Source organism: Amphiprion ocellaris, chromosome 10 (assembly GCF_022539595.1).
Source record: "Amphiprion ocellaris isolate individual 3 ecotype Okinawa chromosome 10, ASM2253959v1, whole genome shotgun sequence".
Lineage (NCBI taxonomy): Eukaryota > Metazoa > Chordata > Actinopteri > Pomacentridae > Amphiprion > Amphiprion ocellaris.
In genome coordinates this window covers 23,895,525-23,916,974 of record NC_072775.1, presented here as the reverse complement: position 1 = coordinate 23,916,974, position 21,450 = coordinate 23,895,525, and the positions used below count along the sequence as shown (strand labels likewise).

The 21,450-nt window shown below is 39.1% G+C and overlaps 1 protein-coding gene across 1 annotated transcript; it reads right to left on the bottom strand.

The window, feature by feature from the left end:
- Window positions 1–3,059: 3,059 nt before the first annotated feature.
- On the bottom strand, window positions 3,060–19,991 carry cnpy1 (canopy FGF signaling regulator 1). Its single transcript, XM_023267582.3, has 6 exons — window positions 19,833–19,991; window positions 18,141–18,243; window positions 17,425–17,540; window positions 7,546–7,758; window positions 4,636–4,732; window positions 3,060–3,245 (listed from the first exon to the last, which is right to left on the bottom strand). Exons 2-6 carry the CDS (start codon window positions 18,232–18,234, stop codon window positions 3,205–3,207), a joined length of 561 nt encoding a protein of 186 aa, XP_023123350.1. The 5' UTR covers window positions 18,235–18,243; window positions 19,833–19,991; the 3' UTR covers window positions 3,060–3,204.
- Window positions 19,992–21,450: the final 1,459 nt, after the last annotated feature.

The window sequence follows — 21,450 nt, the reverse complement described above, 5'->3', positions numbered from 1 at the left end:
AATGTAAAATTGCATGACATAGAAGAGTGGACTATTAGCCTTGGTGGCCATCTGCATTCTCTCAGTGCCCTTCTAATTACTCAAATATATTTTTAAAAATGTATTTGATAGGTTAAGAGACAGACAGGAAAGTCGAGGAGAAGAATGGTGGGGGAAGACCTGCAGCAAAGGGTCGTGTGCTGGAATCAAACCCAGGCTACTGCGTCAGGGACTATAGCTCATGTTCATGGGTCGCCCACTCAACCAGTTGAGCTATCTGGATGACTTGTTACTCATACATATTAAATTATGTGATGATCGCTGTTGGTTTGTCTGTTGGCAACAGACAAATGGATTTGGATGAAATTTTCAGGGAAGGTCAGAAATGACACAAGGACCAAGTGATTAGAGTTGGCAGTGATGTAGCTTCTAGTCTGGATCCACAGATTTTTAAAGATCTCTGTATCATTGTGAGACAGCGGCGCAGCATCACTGTAACTATGAAAACAAGTGAACACGACGTCAGCTACCTACTGACGATCACATGATTGCAATCCAGATCAAGCGCTGCGGACTTATCGGGACTTATCTGTCAGAAATGATACAAGGAACAACTGATTAAATTGTGGGGGTGTTTCCAAGTCAGATCAATTTCCGCCGCCCGCTACATATTTAGTTCACGCGATTCGGTATCCGTACATGACGTAGCCATACGTAACATACACCTGTGCTCAGTGCAAGGTCATTTTGTTTTTGGGTACATCTATATTACATGGCCACATTCTATGTCGCTGTGATTTGTGATCATCAATAACTAAAAACAAATGCTGCATTTCTAAAAAAAAAACATGCTACATTTCTGATAATGTCATATGAGGGAATGAAGAGCCTTGGCGGAGTACTGTGCTCTCACAGTGCTTTTCTAGTTAAATATGTGCACTGATTATCAGAAATGTTTTTTAATGAATTTTGGATTTATCTTTATCTTTGCTGAACTGTATGCTAGAAAAGGCTCATTTTTTTTCTCTTGAGGTTTTTTTTTTAAACTTTTTCTTATGTAAAAGGTTGGTTGGATCTTCCTTATCTGAGTCAGTGGTCTAAGGACAGAGACTGTGCTGTACAGGCTTAACCTTCAAGATCTTGATCCAAACCAAAATTGAAGTGGCTCCTTCTTTCTGGCCATGTTCCACAAAGTTTCATGACATTTGGCCTGGTAGTTAGAACCAACCAACTGGCACTGAAAGGATATGTCTGCCTTGGTTCTCACTTTGGCAGAAAAGAAGCAGCAGCAGCAGAAAGTGTGTGAAAATCTTCATCTGCACTACTGTCCAAAAGTTTGGGGTGATTTAGAAATATCCTTTTTTTTGAAACAGAAGCATTTTTTCAAATGAAGATAACATTAATCCTTTTAGAACTATAATACTCATTTCCTCATTTCCCCCCTCTCCCCACACGGCACTCAGTCATTACCGTAATGCATGTAATAGCACCAGAAAGCCCCGTTTCACAAGAAGTAGCGAGGAGTTACAGTAATTTGAAATACACATGTGCCGCGGTGTCACCGGTGATCCCTGCGGTTTTAAAAGGGTTAAACGAATCAGAAATTCAGTGCAGACACTGTTAATGTGATCAATGACTATTCTAACTGGAAATGGCTGATTTTTAATGGAATACCTACATAGGAGTACAGAGGAACATTCCCAGCAACCATCACTCCTGTGTTCTAATGCTACATTGTGTTAGCTAATCGTGTTGAAAGGCTAATTGATGATTAAAAACCCTTGTGCAATTATGTTGGTACATGAATAAAAGTGTGAAAGGGAGTCAGAAAAAAGTTTTTACAGACTGAAGACAAAAGGATAGATGAGCGGGTTTGTTCCAGTTATGTGGTAAATACAGTCTTGTTGGTCATTATTGCAGCTTCCTTTCAACTGCTGCCTGTGTAACAGCCTTCTTGTCATCAGATTTTCATTCTGGAGATGAAAGAGTTACAAAAGGTCAGATCCAGTTGTCCAGCATCCCATAAGCCTAATTTCTTTGCTAAGTAGGCTTTACGAGTGTCAAAATACAAAAACATGCTTGACCTAATGTCAATTTTCTTGCTACAGCCTTCCAACTTATTAAACTCAGTGAAGCAGAAACATTTTAAGTGATATTTGAGTCTACATAGAGGAGCTTCAGTACAATGCACTCTCTGCAACCCAACATGCTTCCCCTGCGGACATGCATCCTTTAGCATATCAATACACAGTGTTCTGACCAATCATCAACCAGCTGCTGCTAGGTCTGGTCCAATCAGACGACGGAGGCTTTAGTGTTTGCACAGGCCCATACACCTGCTGGTTTGTATGAGAAGACACTTGCCTATTGGAGTGCTGCATGTTCCCATCCAGACAATAGCACGGCACAATTCTGAAGCCACTCAACTTTTAGCTTTCTTCCCATTTCGTGTCTGTATGTATCTAGAGTGACAAAGAAATTCCAATTTGTGATCTAAAAATGATGCTCTGACCTTGCATAACCAAGGCCTACGTCACTACAGAAAAATACAAGAAGACAAACCAATGTAAGCAAAACAAACATCATCAAGAACATTCTGAAAATGATCAGTTCTATCATCACCTAATGCGTGGATTTGTTCCAATGCAGCTGTGTGTAAAATATCAGAAAGTGAAAATACAATTTCCCACAGCCCAAGAAAAAAAGGTTAAACCAACAGCTTCTGCCTCAAAGATATTTAGATTACTGTGAAAAACTAAATGTTTGGAGATTTTTGCTTGATAAACTGCCCAGGTGTTGTAGTACTGTGTGTTTCTATTTTTCTCTGTAGCTCAAATCCCACTGTCTACTGACAAACACAATCATTGCTTCTTTATTGTGCTTTGTTTTTGATCTCTAACCAAGACTCCCTGGATGTTGTGTCTCAATGGGAACTTCCTTTCTAAGTAAAGGATAAATAAAATGAAGTTAAAACTGTCAGTCAGACTAAGCAAGAACTGTCAGCATTCAGAAAACCAGTAGAAAGCAGCAGCTGACAACAGTCCAATGATCTGAGGCTGAAACAAAAACGAATAAGCGCATTTTAGTTTTCCAAGATTTCTTCTTTTCTTTATTTAAAACAATTCTAAATTATTTATCAAAAAATATTTTTATTTAAGTCCCATTTTTCATAATCTCTGCAACAAAGCTGGTCCCACCTTCATCCGCTGAAAGTATGAAACAACACTATAACTCTTGGCTGATGCGATTGCCGTCTTTACAGTAGTCTGAAATGAAAAACAGAACAAAACATCAGTGTTAAGGTTACTGACTTGCAGATAAATGAAAATGTAGCACCACATTTAATCATCTATGACAAAAAAAAATTACCATTTAGTTTGTTGTTTAAACAGTTCGTCTTCAGCATGTGTGAAAATGGGACAGACTGTGAGTAAAATGTCACTAACTGACCCTGGAGCACCTTGTATGCTGCAGGTTACTGATGGGATACGTTAGCTTTTTAACATTTTTCCTTTTAAATCAGAAAATGAAATATTTAACTATTGTTGTTAACGCTTAGAACTATTTACTCCTGTCACACTCGTCCTCAATGTGGGCTCATTTATTTATACTGCACTGCAATATAAAGTTCTGCACCGCTATGGAAACAACAACCATGACTAGAAGTACAAACAATGCAGATATGGTTTTTTTTCTGCAGTATGACACAGTTACCATTTTATTTCTCAGAAAAGACAAAAGCTAAAGCAGAAGTTTTACAAAAATATAAAAACCTGTGGTCCGTATTTACTAAATATTTGCATGTGCCCACAGGTGTTACCAACACTGAATAAAATGATGACTAATATTATTATATTCTACTATTATGTCTACTATTTGCACTACCATTCAAAACTATGGCACCCAGGCAATTTCATATTTTCTATAAAAACTCACAATTTTATTCTTGTGCTAACATAATTGCACAAGGCTTTTCTAATCATCAATTAGTCTTTCCACACCATTAGCTAACACAATGTAGCATTAGAACACAGGAGTGATGGTTGCTGGAAATGTTCCTCTGTACCTCTATGTAGATATTCCATTAAAACTCAACTGTTTCCAGCTAGAATAGTCATTTATCACATTAACAATGTCTTAATTGTATTTCTGATTAATTTAATGTCATCTTCATTAAATAAAAATGCTTTTCTTTCAAAAATTAGGACATTTCTAAATGACCACAAAGTTTTGAACGGTAGTGTATACAGAATAATTTGATTCACAATTCTGAGTTTAGATTTTCAACAGAACAGCAAGTCACAGACGAGTAGCTGACAGTGTCGGACAGTTGAAAATCTGGCGATTCTTTCTGTTTTCATTGTTTCTGGCTGGTAAATTGTATCATATTGGCAATTTATACCAAAAAAACAATATTTTTAAAACCCACGGCTGGATTTTGGTGTTTAGAGGGGCTACTATTGCCAAACAATGTCTGGATTCATTCATTCAGCTAATTTCTTTCTGGACTTTTCTAGTTCTGTTGTGTGTGTGTGTGTGTGTGTGTGTGTGTGTGTGTGTGTGTGTGTGTGTGTGTGTGTGTGTGTGTGTGTGTGTGTGTGTGTGTGTGTGTGCGTGTGTGCGTCTGCTATGGAACATGTCAGAAAGTACTGCTACCTGAGATTCTGTTGCATAACTCCTCGTGCACATTCTCCATGTCCTGGCTGAACATGGAGATGATGTCATCCTCCAGCTCCTCCACCACAGTTTCACACTGACACAAAAACACAAGTGCAGAAGAAAGGCTTGGTATGGGGGGACTGGTGCTGAGGCGGCTCAACCATGCATACACAACACACACACACACACACACACACACACACACACACACACACACACACACACACACACACACACACACACACACACAACACACACACACACACACACACACACACACACACACACACACACACACACACACACACACACACACACACACACACACACACACACACACACACACACACACACACACACACACACACAAACAAAAGCTGTGTTTGTCACGTCTTTCGGCACAGTGGAGGGTACACCATTTGTAGGTCAGTCGTCATGTATCCCTTCAGCCATTTTGACAACTCTGTGGTCACACGGTGAAGCCACAGCTCTTCAGATTCAGTGGGAGCTTAATGGAAACCCGCAATACCAGTTTATTTCTACTTCATGAGAGAATTCAGATTTCCATTTCTGACATGGACCTCCTCATATAATCTGCATCCTGACAAGCAAAACGTAAAACCATAAATTTAACTGTCACCTTTGGGTGCAGCAGCAGCTAAAGGATTTTGAATTCTGGATGTTAAACAAAGCACAGGGAGTGGCCATTGTGCATGTAGCACATGATGATTTCATTTTCCTTGGGATATGCAATTTTCCGTGTTGTCTGTTTGTAGAATAACAAATCATTCGAATTTTTAAGGAGTGCGAGGTTAAACAATAATCTAGTTCACTTATCTCACTTTCATCCTGCATAGAAAAGCTTTATCAAATTTACTATTCTATCCTAATCCAAGCAGGATTTTTATTTATCTATTTTACTTTCATCTAAAAAAGTCAAGTCTAATAACTCTTTTGCAAGGGATCCTGGATCCAGAAAGAAATTGTGTTCTACTAACGTTATTGTTTTTTGATCATACATAACCAATACACAATAAGTAAAACTGTTCTCTGTTGTTAACTTCACATGGCCAACAATATCAATTTGAAGCTGCAAAAATTGAAGTTGCATTCAAGAAATTCTGATGTTTGTTCCATTCATAAAAATCCCTGCCGACGCTTTAGTCACATGATGCAACTTTGAGTGATGTGCTAATGCTAGCAGCTACTACAAGTTCATATGTAGCCTACTTACAATAAAGCGTTTGCTAATTGTGAATTCACACATCACTAAATTCAGAGTGGTTGCACAAACCGGTCCTTCTGCAGTACAAAATATTTACGCCTACTGACTGCAGGTGGAACTGTTGATTCAACCCACTGACAAACTAACTCACCAATACATGACGTTTCAACTGAAGAGTAAAAGAGGTGACATGGTTGCACATCTGACCTGAAATTTGATGGGAATTTCAGGATGGGTACTGCTACATTGTGCATTTCATTTAATTTCTCTATTTAATTGGATGAGGTAGTGCATATTAATGAATGCACGATCTCATAAATTTACACAAGGTTGCTGTAAATAAGCCGGATTTAGCACAAGGCTAATTTCCATCTGTTGTCCCACACGTGAAAGAAAAACATACAGGGTTACAGACGTATTAAAACAATATAGTAAAACAAATACAATGAAGATAAATTAATTCTGGCTGGGTTAAACCTACCCTAAGGTGCTATTGTTTTAGTAAAGTGCTTTCTAGGCAGAGCCTGTCATAAAGTGCTTATCGTTGAAGTGCCTGTTTGTAAAGTGTCTGATTTTCTCAATGCTAACAAGTTTGATTGTAAAACAGCCATGCCTCATACTGTCTCTTAAATCTGACAAAGGTTTTTCTCTGATAGCTAGAGGTAAAGTATTCCAGTTTGTGCAACCTTTAATAGATAAGGCATCAGTGCACAGGAGGACTTTTAAATTTTACTTCATAGTCACCCCTGGTGGCTGATCTTGTATTAGTAATGCCATTTCTCTTTTTGATAAAAGGGGCGGTGGGGCCATCCCATTCATAGACTTATAGATTAAGTAAGTACTTTTAAATGATTTGAAACTCTCAAAAAAATTCTCCAAAAAGTGCTGAGACATGGTGCTGGTAAATAAAGAGGGCACTAAACCTACAGACCATAAAGAGACTTGAAAGTAAAAAATAGGATTGTAGTATTTGTCCAACTTTCTGTTGTTACAACGCTTTATCAGTGAACATGTGGACAGTTATTATTAATAATAAATTTAGCCATTCATAATTGTAATAATTATGTTCTATAATTAAGTTTAGTGACTAGAAGAAAAAAGCAGTCGAAAAATTTTATATGTATGTAGCACTTGCTGTTAGAACAATATAGACTATATAGACAGCAAGTATCACGATTTTACAGTAAGAAAAAGAAAAGAAATGCTCAGACAGCCTTATCAAGGCCTGGGTCTCAGAAGGTGAATATTGATGAGGAAAAATGGGAAAAGTGACCACAATGTACCTTAAACTGAAAAACATTGTTAGTGACAATTAACTATATATATAACAAGTTATGTGAGGTTACATTCACTGCATGTATATACAATGTGTATAAAATGTCTGTAAAAATACTATATAAAAAACCTACCTACAAAGGATTGACAGGGGACAAATAGTTTGCCCTTACCAGACTGTAATATTTGGAAGTCATTCTAGAAATTCTTCCTGTTGTAAAGCTGCAAACCAATTTAGTAAGAACTTAATGGAACACAGCCAGAAGCTGAGAAGAACTTTTCACACAAGCATGTCGGTATTTTAAAGTAGTCTGTAAATTCCTGCAACCTGTGTATGTCCCTAAACTAGTCCACGGTATTAATTACAGATAACATTTGGTATTTTAGTGATGCAGTTTTGTACTCACTGCGAATTTCAGGACGTTGGATGCCTCGGGCCCGTCAAACTGGAAGTTTTTAAAGTCCGGGAAACTGCTGGTGTCTGTGCTGCTTCTGGGAGCAAACCTTATGTACTGTTTGTGCTGGGTGTCTGGGTCCACATGGAGGGCGTAGTCACTCATGCTGTTGCACACCCCATCCAAGAGCTCACTGAGGTGAGTCTCTGAGCGAGCGAACGGGACCTGGCCACACAATCCAGAGAGAGGAGGAAAACATGGAGCGCACAAGTTGAGCTGTTTGGTGGCTTAGCGTAAAGCCGTCCTCGGCTCTGGTGTCATGTGACATTACTCTTACGTTTCCTATACTATCTTGATATGCACATTGCTATAACTTGGGGAAACATGCAGCGGAAATTGAAAATATGGAGTAAAAAAACAAAGACCTAAAATATTCTTCCAAAGATGGCACCTGGATGGACCCAACAACGCTACACAGGTTACAGTGAGGAAAACAAAACCCTAAAGAACCCGTCGGCGGTGTCAGACCTCCTCAGTGTCTGGGTCGGCCCGGTGTCAGCTGTGTTACACCACAGGAATCTGTGTGGGTCAGCACGCTGACCTCTTGTTTCCGCTGGGTTTTCTCCATCCGCACTAATAAACCTCACCCTCCGAACTCTGACTTTTAGCCCGCATGAATACCCTCCCCACCTCTCCATCCAACATCCGTGGCTCCAACGCTGCCTCCTCACCACCCCCCATCCCATCCTACTGCGATGTGGTGGTGTCTAGACGGGTCAAAACAGGTGCAGCACTCTGCTCCCACCGTCCCCAGAAGGATATTGGGTGACAGGGGTGATGCCCAAGGGGTGAGGGGGCGAGAACGGGGCAAGTGAAAAGGGTGAAGTGGAGGAGGTGGGTCGGTGCTCTTTCCACCTCAAACAACCAAAAGGAGGGGTTGGTTTCCTGAAAAGGGTGGGGTAGGTGGAGGAGATGGCAGGAGCAGGAGGCCTCAACAGAAGCCAAGTGCAGGGTAAACAGCTCATCTCCTTAGTATCCCCCTGCGCTGCCTCCGCTCCGTCTTTTGGCCCATTCATCCCCCTCTATCCTCCAATGATCAAAGGAGGAAATCTTCCTTGTCTTCTTTGGTCAAAAGGTGGCAGGCTGGAGGTTGGGGTTAGGGAGAGAGTTTGGGGGTGGGGGGTGTTGGGACAGTGTACGGCTTAAAGAGGAAGAGGGGGGAGTGGATCAACTGAATTTTGTGACAATGTAGATAGAATATTCCCTGACCTCTTTTGTTTCTTTTCAGAACTGGCTGTGTTTTCTTCTGGGCCAAACCTACTGATTACATTAAATGTACACACACACACACCCACACACACACACTTTGAGATGTCACAAAATGACAAAGGGCCTCTCTGCCATCTGTTTTCCAGCAAATCCTTCCTCTGCGCCCCGTTTTTCTGCCTCGTCCTCTGCTTCTTGGTAGTAACAATGAATCAAACCAATTACTAATACCTCTGCCGTTAAAGGTGAACCCACCTGTGTAACTTTGGACTCACTCAGCAGAAGACTTCTTGAGCTTGACAACACTGAGGAGAAGGGAAGGAAGTTGGCCAGTCAACAGGACGTGTTACAACACAGGGCCAAAGGTTGGAGGGGCCAAGCAAAAGGGGATGTAGGTCATGTCGGCCAATGACGATGAGGTTCACTTATCAATCAAATTTTGCTTGTGATGGCTTTGACACCAGTGGGCATTTCATCCACTGAATTAGTAAAATAAGTGATTTTGTCTGGTCTAGGACATTGTTAGATCCAATTATTTAGGAATTAGTTTTTTGTTCAAATAATTGTTTGTCATATATATATATATATATATATATATATATATATATATATATATATATATATATATATATATATATATATATATATATATATATATATATATATATATATATATATATATATATATATATATATATATATCAAGAACTGGATCTCCCACACACAAACACACAAACTCCCAGTTCTTGATATATAATATTTCCCTTCCCGAAAAAATATTTAACTATAAATAAAGGTCCTGCATAATGGAAAATAAGAATTAAATATAAACATTCCTCAAATAAAAAATGACTTTGTTCAGGATTAGCATTATATATTACAGATAGTGTTATTATTTTTAGCATATATAAAGTAGCATTTACATGTTGCTACTAGCTGAGCTGAAGCTAATTTTAAATACGTCATACCATGCTGGGCATTTATAAACCTCTAATGATGGCAGCACTTTGGTTGCCCAGTAAAATACTCTGACAGTAAACACAAAAATGGGATATTTGGGATTTTTGCTCAGACAATATAGGACATTTGAGGACGTCACCTTGGAATCTGGGGTATTGTATAGCGTGTTTTTTTTTTTCTTTTTTTTTGCATTTTTAGAGGCCTTATTGGCCAAATTAATAGATTCATTATGAAAAATACAAAGGAGATTAACCAGTAATAAAAATTGTGATTGTTTGCCCTAGCCATATTCTCATTGTCATCAAGCAGTCATGTCTTTTCTTGTGATACATTATTATAGAAGTTTAAAATTTAATCTCAAACTAAATGCTCAGTCTCATCCAAACCCCACTAAAAGGCCAAAAAAATTAAGAAATGGACTCATCTCCCCCTGCTCGACATGTTGGTCTATCTCCACCCATGGGCTTGGGTCTGAGTCATTATCATGTCATGCTACAAAATGGTTTGGAATTAAACCCCTTCCTTGCCAGTCGGAGCATCGTGAAAGGGAGCTGTCAATCACAGTGTTGTCTGAAGAATGGGGTGGGGGGGTGGGGGTTGTGTTGGTGGTGGGGTGCTACCGGTTGGGCCAAAGAATAGGCTTCTCAGGGATGCTATACTCCATTCAATTCCCATTGGACAGGGAGCCATTATTGCACCACTGTGGACAGAAGCCTTTCAGTTTCATTGCCCAATGGTGATATAGCACGATAAAGACCCATAAATTAATAATAATATTGTCATCAAAGTGGCAAACAGAATGAGGAGCTAAAATATCATTTTGACATTGTAAACATAGATTACTGAATAAGAATGTATGTGTTGAGAGATTATACTAGTGATTGTAAAGCTTTATTGTCATATACTTTGTGGTGACATCAAGAATAGTACTTGATAGCACAGGTAATAAAAAAAAATGAAGAGCAGGTAAGGGAAAGAGCAGCATGTTTTGCTACATACAAAAGTGACTTTAAATACAGATTACAAAATTCTATAATGGTAATTTATACACTGATTAAAGTGGCAAGGTATGTGTGCCTGATGATAAGATGTCTGTGGTAAAAGTGGAGGTAGAGTGTGTGTGGTAAAAATATCGGTCCTTGCAGGTGTTCTGCAGTTTTGTTGAAGTTGCGGGTAGAAGGGAGGGTGCTCAGTCCAGAGAGCTCTATGAATAAAGCTGTTTCTTAGTCTGTTTGCTTGTGATCTGATTGCCCTGTACTTCATTGTTGATCGTCAGTCAAACAGACAATGGTCTGGGTGTATTACACTAACATTCAAAAGTTTGGGTCCCTTAGAAATGTCCTTATTTTTGAAAGAAAAAAAGTTTTTTGCAATGAAGATAACATTAAATTAATCTGAAATACAGTCTAGACATTATTAATGTGGTAAATGACTATTCTAGCTGGAAACAGCTGATTTTTAATAGAATATCTACATGGGGATACAGAGGAACATTTCCAGCAACCATCACTCCTGTGTTCTAATGCTACATTGTGTTAGCTAATGGTGTTGAAAGACTCATTGATGATTAGAAAGCCCTTGTGCAATTATGTTAGCACTTGAATAAAAGTGTGAGCTTTAAAGGAAAATATGAAATTGTCTGGGTGACCTCAAACTTTTGAACAGTAGTGCATGTCTCTGATGATGGTGCTGTCTTAGTCCTGGGTCAGCCAGTATAAATACTATTCCAGTTTGAAAGGTCAGCCCAAGTAACGTTTGATGGTAATAATATCACTTCAATGTGACAAGAGAGAAATACTGAAGCCGTGTGCAACTAGCCGGCAATTTTGAGTATGAAAGATGCAACCAGCTGCTACCATAGACCACCAACAAATGACAGCCTTAATGTTTACAATGTGGGGAAGATGGAGAACAGTTGAGGCCTGGCACAGTGCTTAAAATCAATCGTGCAACATCTTGTGAAAAATATTTTTTCGTGAGTGAGCTTTCCTTTTCCACGAGGTCGTATAGAGCAAGAAAGAAAGAAAACTCATTCACAATGTCATTACCTTTTTAAATTATGCTTATATTTTATCTAACTTTGTTGTTGATTCAGGATTTAGGTTTTTATTCTTTTGATGAACAATATTTCCCATAAGCACTGGATGTCCATGCATACTGGGTATTATAGAATATAGAAAGTAACCCCCCAAAAAACACATTGTTTTCTGACTGATGAAAGAAATGCTAAATGTAAGATTTCAAGCTGGTGGAACAGAGGCTAGTCTGGCCGTAGTCATGGCTCTCTAGATTAACTTAGAAACCGGACACGGTCAGTTTAGTTTAGCAAGACTTGAAGCAGAGGTAATCTGCTGGGTTGGCTCCATCAAAATGAAGATTCAGGGGAGTCACATTCAGGAACTATTCTGAGTGGGAGGCAAATGACAGATCACACCCCTGTTGCTGGGCCTCAGGATCTCAAATGTGATCCTCTCTAAAATTGGATGTTCAAAAATGCAACTACCAACTTCTCTAAAGGTCACTGATTAACAAGTTGTCTTGTTTTTTTTTGTTTTTTTTTAATCTGATCACAAACAGAACTATAAATAGAAATTTATGGATTTAGATCAAGTGGTAGAACTTTTTTCCCTGATGAACAACAGTGTGCAATTTTTTTGAAGGTTTGTTATCAGAGTGAGGTATTTTTGTTAGGTTGAGCAGCACTAGTTTCACATAGCCCAACCTATCTCCACCGTACTGTGTCAGATCTGGAGAGGAGATGTTTGGCTGCACCTCATTATCATTCTGCTACAGAGCAAATCAACACTCTGCTTAATTTTATTTCTTTACATCAATCACAAACAACATGTGTGCTACCCTGTGGTGTATTTTTGAACACTGGAGGGTGTACACAGGTTCATACTTTTAATTTAGATTCCAAACCACAGTTATGAGGAAAGGTTCCCTGATGGGCTTCCCATTGAGTAACAATGTCAGGACATGCTTTACCTCAAAATCTGTCTTTATTGTAGTTATGCTTCAGTATGTAGATTAAAGAAGCATGCTGGTAACTGAATCATTTCCTCATTCTTCCCATCTTTATATGAAGCTAGGCAACATATGTTTTCATTTGGTATTTCACACAAAGCTTCTTATGTCAAACTCAAACAGGCAGTTGTTAGGATGTTCAACTATTCCTTTAAGAACCCAGAGAGAAAGAAAATGCAAAATGTCTGGGTTAAAAAAAAAGACTCCATGTCACCTCACTCACATTTCTGGGCCATGATATTATGTGTCACTGTTTGAGCATGCCATTGTGCATCCTCTCATTCTCAATGCATGACTTCCCACTGGTCACTATGAGATCAACTCACCACTCCAACTAAGTTCAATGTCTTTGGAGGCCTTAAATGTGTCATTGTTGCAGCAGGCAGGTTTAACTTTTGTGCCACAGAGCAGCCCCATGCCCCCAGGAAGTCCTACTGTGAGGAGGCCAAAGAGCAGAGACTTAAAACCTGCAAATCCTTCTCACTGATGGCATCTAAGCTGTGACATCCCTCCCTCTTCGATTCACACTAGGTCAAAAGCTGCTGAAAAGGAGGGAGCCGCGAGGGCATGGGATCAAGGTTTGGCTTCTTCTGTGGCTCAGTAACATTTGATTGACCAAACAAAGCAACAGGTGGAGGTTAGTGTCAGCCGGGGGCAGAGGAGGAGCTCATCTCTGGAGGAACCATGCCATCCTGGTTTGGTGAGAAGAATGATAACAACCCCAAACTGTTTTCACCAAACACACTGATCTTGGGTGTAGTCAGGCAATAAGTTTTCAAATAAAATGATGGACTATCATGTAAAAAAAAAAAAAAAAAAAAAAAAACAAACAAAAAATCAGGCTGTTTGTGAAACATTTTTAACACATTTTAGGGAAAAATCAAGGAGTAAGGTTTCAATTTCCAAAACTGCACAACCATGGGCCATCCTTGTGTTAAAGAACAATATTGATATGGATACTTTTACAGAGGCATAAAGAACATAAGTTCTTTATGAATTAATATTCAATGCTGTACATTTGACATTAGTTTCCTTCAGAATTTTGTACAGCACAGATGGAGGGGTACTCCCTGGAATACTGATCACCACAGGTCAATATAAATGTAACTTCTAGTTTACTAAAACATATAGCTCTGTTTTGTCAAGGGGCACTATACTAATGCTGCACATTAGGCCCACATTGCTTATCCTGAGCTATGCTGCTCTTCTGTAGTTTTTTTACTTGAGTATTTCAATTTCATATAGCTTCTACTCCAAAATACACTACTGTTCAAAAGTTTGGGGCCAATTAGAAATGTCCTTATTTTTGAAAGAAAAGCAGTTTTTCAAAATGAAGATAACATTAAATGAATCAGAAATACAGTGTAGACATTGTTAATGTGGTAAATGACTATTCTAGCTGGAAATGGCGGATTTTTAATGGAATATCTACATAGTGGTGCAGAGGTCCATATCCAGCAACCATCACTCCTGTGTTCTAGTGCTACATTGTGTTAGCTAATGGTGATAATTGTGCTAATTGTGTTGGCTAATTGAGCATTAGAAAACCCTTGTGCAATTATATTCACACATGAATAAAAGTGAGTTTTCATAGAAAACATGAAATTGTCTGGGTGACCCCAAACTTTTGAGTGGTGGTATATGGAAATATAATAAATGTGAAGCACAAACTGGTTCTTAGTTAGGTAGCTAAAGAGAGATCTGGTTTCTCTAGTGCATACTAGTTCGTCTAACATGCTTTTAGATTACCAGGTTTATAACTTTTCTGTCACTGATCACAGGTACATTCACTTTTGTTGCTTTAAGTTTCTACTTTGTTGCCCGTATTTTCAATGTGATCTGAATTTGTTTTTGATTGTTTGTAAGAGGAAATACACTACTACTAGTCAACTTCTGTTGTATGCTGTAACTAGCTTAACATAACATTAGCTTTGTAAATGTTATTTAAGGTTTAAGTTAATGTAATAAATAATTTCATATGGTTATAATTCAACAAGTTAAATAAGTTACTAAATAATTTATGGAATTGTACAATAAGTTCAAAACACTGAAAAAGGGTTAGGTTTCCATGTAGGAACTAAAGTTGCATGTTTTTGGTTCTGCTACAGATTTGAGCGACGGACATCATATACGGAAGAACAGGCTCGCTTCCTGAGCCAAACTGAACATGTTTGAGAGACTTTTCATGGACTTCAAAGGACTTTAAGAAGGAAATTCTTTCATGACAGGCAGTGCAACAAGGTATTGCTTATTTGTGTATATTTTTTCTTTCACATCTGAACAGTAATCGTTGTAAATTCTGTTCTGAAAATACTCCTGCTGGTCATGCACATTGCAGTTGTCATGGCATGAGTCTGGCAGGTGTTTAAGGATGAAGTTGCTCCAAAGATTGTGAAGAATAAACGCCCATTTCAAAAGAGCTGCTTGCATCTGAAATTAAGTAATAAATGACATGGGAAAATGTTATAGAACCTTGCTTCGACGAGTTGCAGTAAGGATTTAGAATGCATCATAGTGCAGAGACAGCAATAGTGAAGGTCACCAATGATCTTCCAACTTCAGACAGTGGACTGGTTTCTATACTTGTTCTGCTGGATCTCAGTGCGGCATTTGATACAGTAAACTAATGTCAACCAATTTGTTACAACACTAATTAGCCAACATGTTCTATTAGTTCAACAGATAACACTGAAATGAATGCTTATATTCTCTTAATGGCATCGTCAATTTCTGGAATCTGGTCCTTCAGCTAGTTCCACGCTAGGTCCTCCAGCTAGTTTAGGATGTCAGGTGATACACTTTTTCCCTCAGCTTCATCTCCCCATCTTGGTCCCAGAGACTGGAACATGTTATTAGAATTAAGTGAACCTTGGACATGCTTCATAGGCAATGCTATTAGAAAACACTGCATAAATTTTCATTGTTCTGCAGATGACACCCAGTTATATTTATCCATATAGCCAAATGAAACCAATCAGTTGGTCAAACTCCAGGCATGTCTGAAGGACATACAGGACCTCGATGACCTGCCATTTTCTTCATTTAAATTTGGATAAAACTGAGATTGTTGTATTTGGCCCTAAACACCTCAGAACCACATTATCTAACCAGATAGTTACTCTAGATGGCACCTACCAGGCTCTGACATCGGTCTGAGGACAGTTTGTCCCACTCCTCAACGCAGAATTCTTTCAGCTGTGACATGTTTGAGGGGTTTCTTGCATGTACAGTCACCCTGCAGAATCTCAATAAGATTCGGATCTGAGCATTGATTCAGCCATTCCAGGACTCTCCATTTCTTAGTTTTCATCTATTTCTTGGTGTAATTTACTGGTATGTTTTGGGTCATATTCATGCTGCAGGATCCATTTCCGCTTCAGCTTTAATTTTTTTTTACCGATGGTCTCACGTTCCTCAAGCACCCTCTGATACACAGCAGAATTCATGGATTCTATGATGGTGAGTTGGCCAGGTCCTGCTACAAAGCATCCCCAAACCATGACACTTCCACCTCCATGCTTCACAGTTGGTATGCGGTTTTATTCCTGGAATGCTGTATTTGGTTTACGCCAAACATTTCCTCTGTTGTGGTGTCCAATTAATTCAGTTTTAGACTCATCTGTCCAAAGAACATTATTCCAGAGAGAGTTCAGTTATCAGCTCCTCTGCTGTGGAATCAGCTCCCAGTTTGGGTTCAGGAGGCAGACATCCTCTCTATTTATAAGATTAGGCTTAAAACGTTTCTCTCTGATAAAGCTTATAGTCAGGGCTGCTCGGTATCACCTGACCCGTCCCTTAGTTATGCTGCTATAGGTTTATACTGCTGGGGTATTCCCATGATGCACTGGGCTCCTCTCCACTCTCTCTCTCCTCCATACAGTTATATGTCACCATTTCATGTCACTAAGTCTGTGTTCCCCTGAGGTCCTGTGTTTGTTCTCTCTGCAGGTGTCTCTGGATCTGGAGCTACACGTCTCTGATCTGCAGAGGCTGGCCTCATCGACCTCCAAAATGTTCACTGTTCTGTTTGTATTGCTTGTCTGTTCTCCATCTGCTATCCTGCTATCACCACCCCAACCCCTCCTGCTATGTATGCCCCTCCCCGCTCATCTCCACTCTCACCCCAACCAGTGAGGCAGATGGTCACCTTCCCTGAGCCTGGTTCTGTTTGAACTTTTTTTTTCCTCTCTCTGTTTTATTTATTTATCTATTTTTGTTCCTTCCCACCGTCGCTGACTGTTTGCTCATAGTGAATCCAAAGGCAACGTTGGATTGTTGGGTTCTCTGTGTATAATTCGTAGGGTCTGTATCTTACTACGCCAAGCACTATGAGATGACATAGGTCGTGAATTCGCACTATATAAATAAAATTTAATTGATTGAGACTCTTACTCCACATAGGTACTTGCATAATGTACATTTCCACAAGACTTCCATAACACTGTAAAACTCGATAAAAACAGATGATAAAAAACACAATATTCAAAATTGGTGTTGCACAGGCTGAGTGTACTCTTTGAGCTAGCCAGCCTCTGCATGGCTGTAGCAAATCATTGTCACTCGTGAGTTCATGTGGACTAAAACTAAGTAAGACAGGTCAACGGTAAGGCAATAGCATCTTAAATGAGTGTACTTTACCTTTTTGTCTTTAACGGTCCCATCAGGGTTGAGTCTAAAGCTGCCGACATTAATGGTTTTCTTTGGGTCGACCAGACTGATTGAGTAATTCAACTCATCCACAATCGCCTTGCAAGCTGGAAAACAAAGTTAAACCTCAGTGATGGCAATAAGAAAAGCTGCAGCTCACGGTTAGCAATTTACTAAACATCAGTAAATATATGATTTGATAAGTCATCCAAAAGGCTGCAGACATCTACAATACACTATCAGATGACACTGACGGACACCATTTTTTTTTTACTATAGATACAGATTGAAAATATGGAGAAACAGAAGGGTGGAGTAACATGCACTCGGTTGCTGTACTAATTTTCATCCATGTGGCATGCCCCTAACCACTTGGCCATGGAGATGCCACAACTGGATGTACTTTTTAATACACAGAATGAAAAACGTACAGGTTTGCAGATTTTAAAGGTCAACAATGACTTTCTTTTCCAGAAAACTGTAAAGATCTGCAAAGAACTACAAACAGCGTCGACCTGTTTCAACTTTCCAACGGTTCTGTTTGGCAGGTTTCATCTTTCTTTTTCTCCTCTAGGTAACATGATCGGGCTGGATGCTTTGTTACTATGCAGCAGAAGGCATTGTAGTTGAATTGTTTGTTTATTACAGCAAAAGCATCAGCAGTATTTCATCAAATAAAGAGCTTCAGTGAGAGCTCTGTGACCTACCAGAACAGTAAAGCACCTGATCCCTTTTCCCCTGGCTGCTGCCAATGAAGACAGACAGCACCATCATAGTCGTCTGAATAATCCATGAGGTCATGTTGATAACCTAACAGGACAGAGAGACAATTATGCTGACAGTCTGATGAGACAGGTGCTTATTCTCAGGAATCTAAAGTCTAAGATCTGTGGCAGATTCTCCAAGATGCTGAAGAATCTACCTGCCATGTACCTTGAGAAACTATATGCAGGCGTACCAAGGAGAATTAGAGCTGCGTGAAAAACAAAGGGTGATCACGGCAAAACATTGATTTCATTTAGATGTTTATTTAGATAATTATTCATAGCATTATCCAATCCATAAAATCCACAAGGATATCTTCCACCACTGACTGTTGAATGCCTTTTCAACGCAACACCTTTGGGCAGTCAGCTTTTTCTGTAAAAGCTACAACTCAGTGGAATGCCCTGCCTGATGACATTAAGAACTGTACTTCTACCGGCAGTTTTAAAAACAAACTGAAAAACCTGCTTAAGGACACTCAGAACTGCAACCATTAATGTCTTTTAAATTGGCATTTGTGTGTGAGTGTGTGTATGTGTGTGCTTTTAAGAGTGTGTGTGTGTGTGTGTGTGTGTGTGTGTGTGTGTGTGTGTGTGTGTGTGTGTGTGTGTGTGTGTAATGTTTTGTTTCACTGTGTCATGTACTTTCTTGTGAAATTTTAATGTTGTGATGTCTTTATTATGACCTGCCAAGATACTGCACATGGAAATTAGTTTAAAGCTGACTCTGGTGCAATACATCAAATGGAAACATTTATGTTTAATATTGTACATGATCCCTTTAAAAAAAAAAAAAAAAGATAATTATTTTGAAAAAAATCCTTATTTTCAGTGCTACATTTCTGGCAAAGTGCTGTGTATATAGTAATTCTAGAAAGTATTTTAAAGTTTTACAAATTAACAATTTGCAGTTAATGTCTTCTTAGTGATTTTTACACTTTACAAACCATCCCAGGGGCCAGACTGGACCCTCTGGCAGGCCGCTTTTGGCCCACGGGCCATATGCTTGACACACATGTTCTAGGCCAATTTGAATTATGTAGTACTACTAGCATTAACGGTAGAATAAGAAAACAAAGTGTGTAACATAGTTTTCAACGAGCCTCTAGAGTGCAACAGCATAACAGAATTCCTGTAATTGTGTCATGGCTTCTAGCTGTTGTTGCCACTTTCAAGTTCTCAGTTGCCCATCTGGCCACTGCAATGAAATGTTTTTGGAGGTGCCATTGATGAGGGTGGAGAGCCCAGCACCTGTGGAAACGGTTTCAGGTTGTCAAGGACACTTTCCCTACTAAACTACTAGTGGGAAATAAAAAGCGCATTATTTTCATAAAATGTCAGTTTTTACATATTACCTCTTCCTCTCACCGAGTCGCTTCATTCGTTCAGTTACGAATGACAGGTATGAATTAGACTGAGTTGTACTTAAACCTGAGCAGCTTGATGGACTGGGTACATGCCGAATAGTAGTTTGAGTCAAGTTAAATTGTGTCAGTTGTTTCATCATGTCTATGCCGCTGTGATGGCTGGTCATAACACTAGTAATAAATTAAATTCCCACATTTCGCAGCGGGGTACGGTCCAAACGAGCACTAGCGAGGAACAGCTGATCGGCTCGCAGACAGCTTTACTTACCTGCGGAGGATAGCAAGCTAAAGCCGGCTAACAACGGATGTGGAGACGTTCGGCCTCAAATGACAGCGCTGTTCTGACTAAAATGGTGAGCTGTCATCAACTATTTTGACTGTACATGCTTATCGCTGCTCAACTCTCTCACCTGATCTATCAAGTGGCAGCTTTCACTCACTACAGGGAAGTTCCGGTCGTAAATGTCAAAGTAAAATATATATCGGCTAATATCTTGCTATATTTGAACATAACACAGAAACTGGTAGAACAGCGTACATGTAGAAAGTAATCCACAGTGAGTTTGAATTGTTCTTCTACAATATTAGTGCACTGCTTCATTACATCAACGTAAAATATTACTTCTGCTTTAACATTGAAGGGACAGCCAGCTCCTTTCTGGATCTTTACGTGCCCGGCTGTGCTGCAGCCACGTTTAGCGAGACAGCCAATCAGGTTGCAGAGTCGGAGTGCACAGACCAATCACAGAGCTACGCTGTCTGCAGACGTAGGACTGGTTCTAGGTGAGAGCAGATAGCTGCAGCAGCAGGGAGAGGAGTTAAAGCCTGCTGTCAAGAGGAACAGTTCCCAGCTGCCTTCAGCCTGGAGCTCAGAAACAAACTGATTTATAAAAAATGTTCTCCGACAAGAGTATGAGTTTATGCACAGTCTCTAATATTTTTCATGGTTCAGTTTTGTTAATTATTACATTAATTCTCCTGTAAATCAGCATCAGATTAGTTTGTCGTTGTACATAAGGGCCATTCCAGAACTGGAGGACATTTCATGTCCCATGCATCAGATTTCAAATAATCCATGAACAAATTACTAAAACAAGCAGTTGTGTAAATTTACTTGTCCTGAGGCCAAATAAAAAATAATAAAAATACTAATCATAAATAATAATAAATCATAAATAATAATAAACTAGAAGAAAAGGTTTGAAAATATTTTTTAAAATACCAAATATGTCTGGAGCTCACCCTAAAATGTCATTTTTCTCTTGTCCCCTTAATAACCAAATTGAATCTCAAATAGAACAGTTAAAATTTAAATCTTTTTTTGGTATTTTTTTTTCATTGATGTCTCTTGTGATTGCGGGGGGAAATTTAATCAACATAATATTTTAAATAATAATTATTCTGCATGGAACGTGTGCCTCACAACATGTTAGCATAACCTTTTTAGCTGGTAGAAGAAGAGAACAGTGAATCCCATGATACCCTGGAATTAACATCATCAGTTTTCCAAAAGAATGGGTAGAGCAAAGCTATGTCCTCTCTTCTATTTTTCATATTTTATTAACATTGTCAGCCTTGACTGAATGTCTCACTCTACCTCATGCAGCCCTGTTATGCATATTATCAGGAAAAGACAAATTCTTTTGACTTTTTTCTTTACTTTTTTCCATCAGTGAGTTTGTCCTCTTGGTCAGCAGTAACAATCAGCTAAATATCTAGCTTCTAGTCCTGGGAAAAAGCTAACATTAGCATGGATTAGCAACCCTGTTACTGTGATTAGAGTAGGGTTAGCAAACAACAAATAAAGCATGGAATGAAAAATGTACCACTGATGTGTAAGCTGAGCAAATCAAGTCTTTGATAGTTTTTATCTATTATTGATGAAT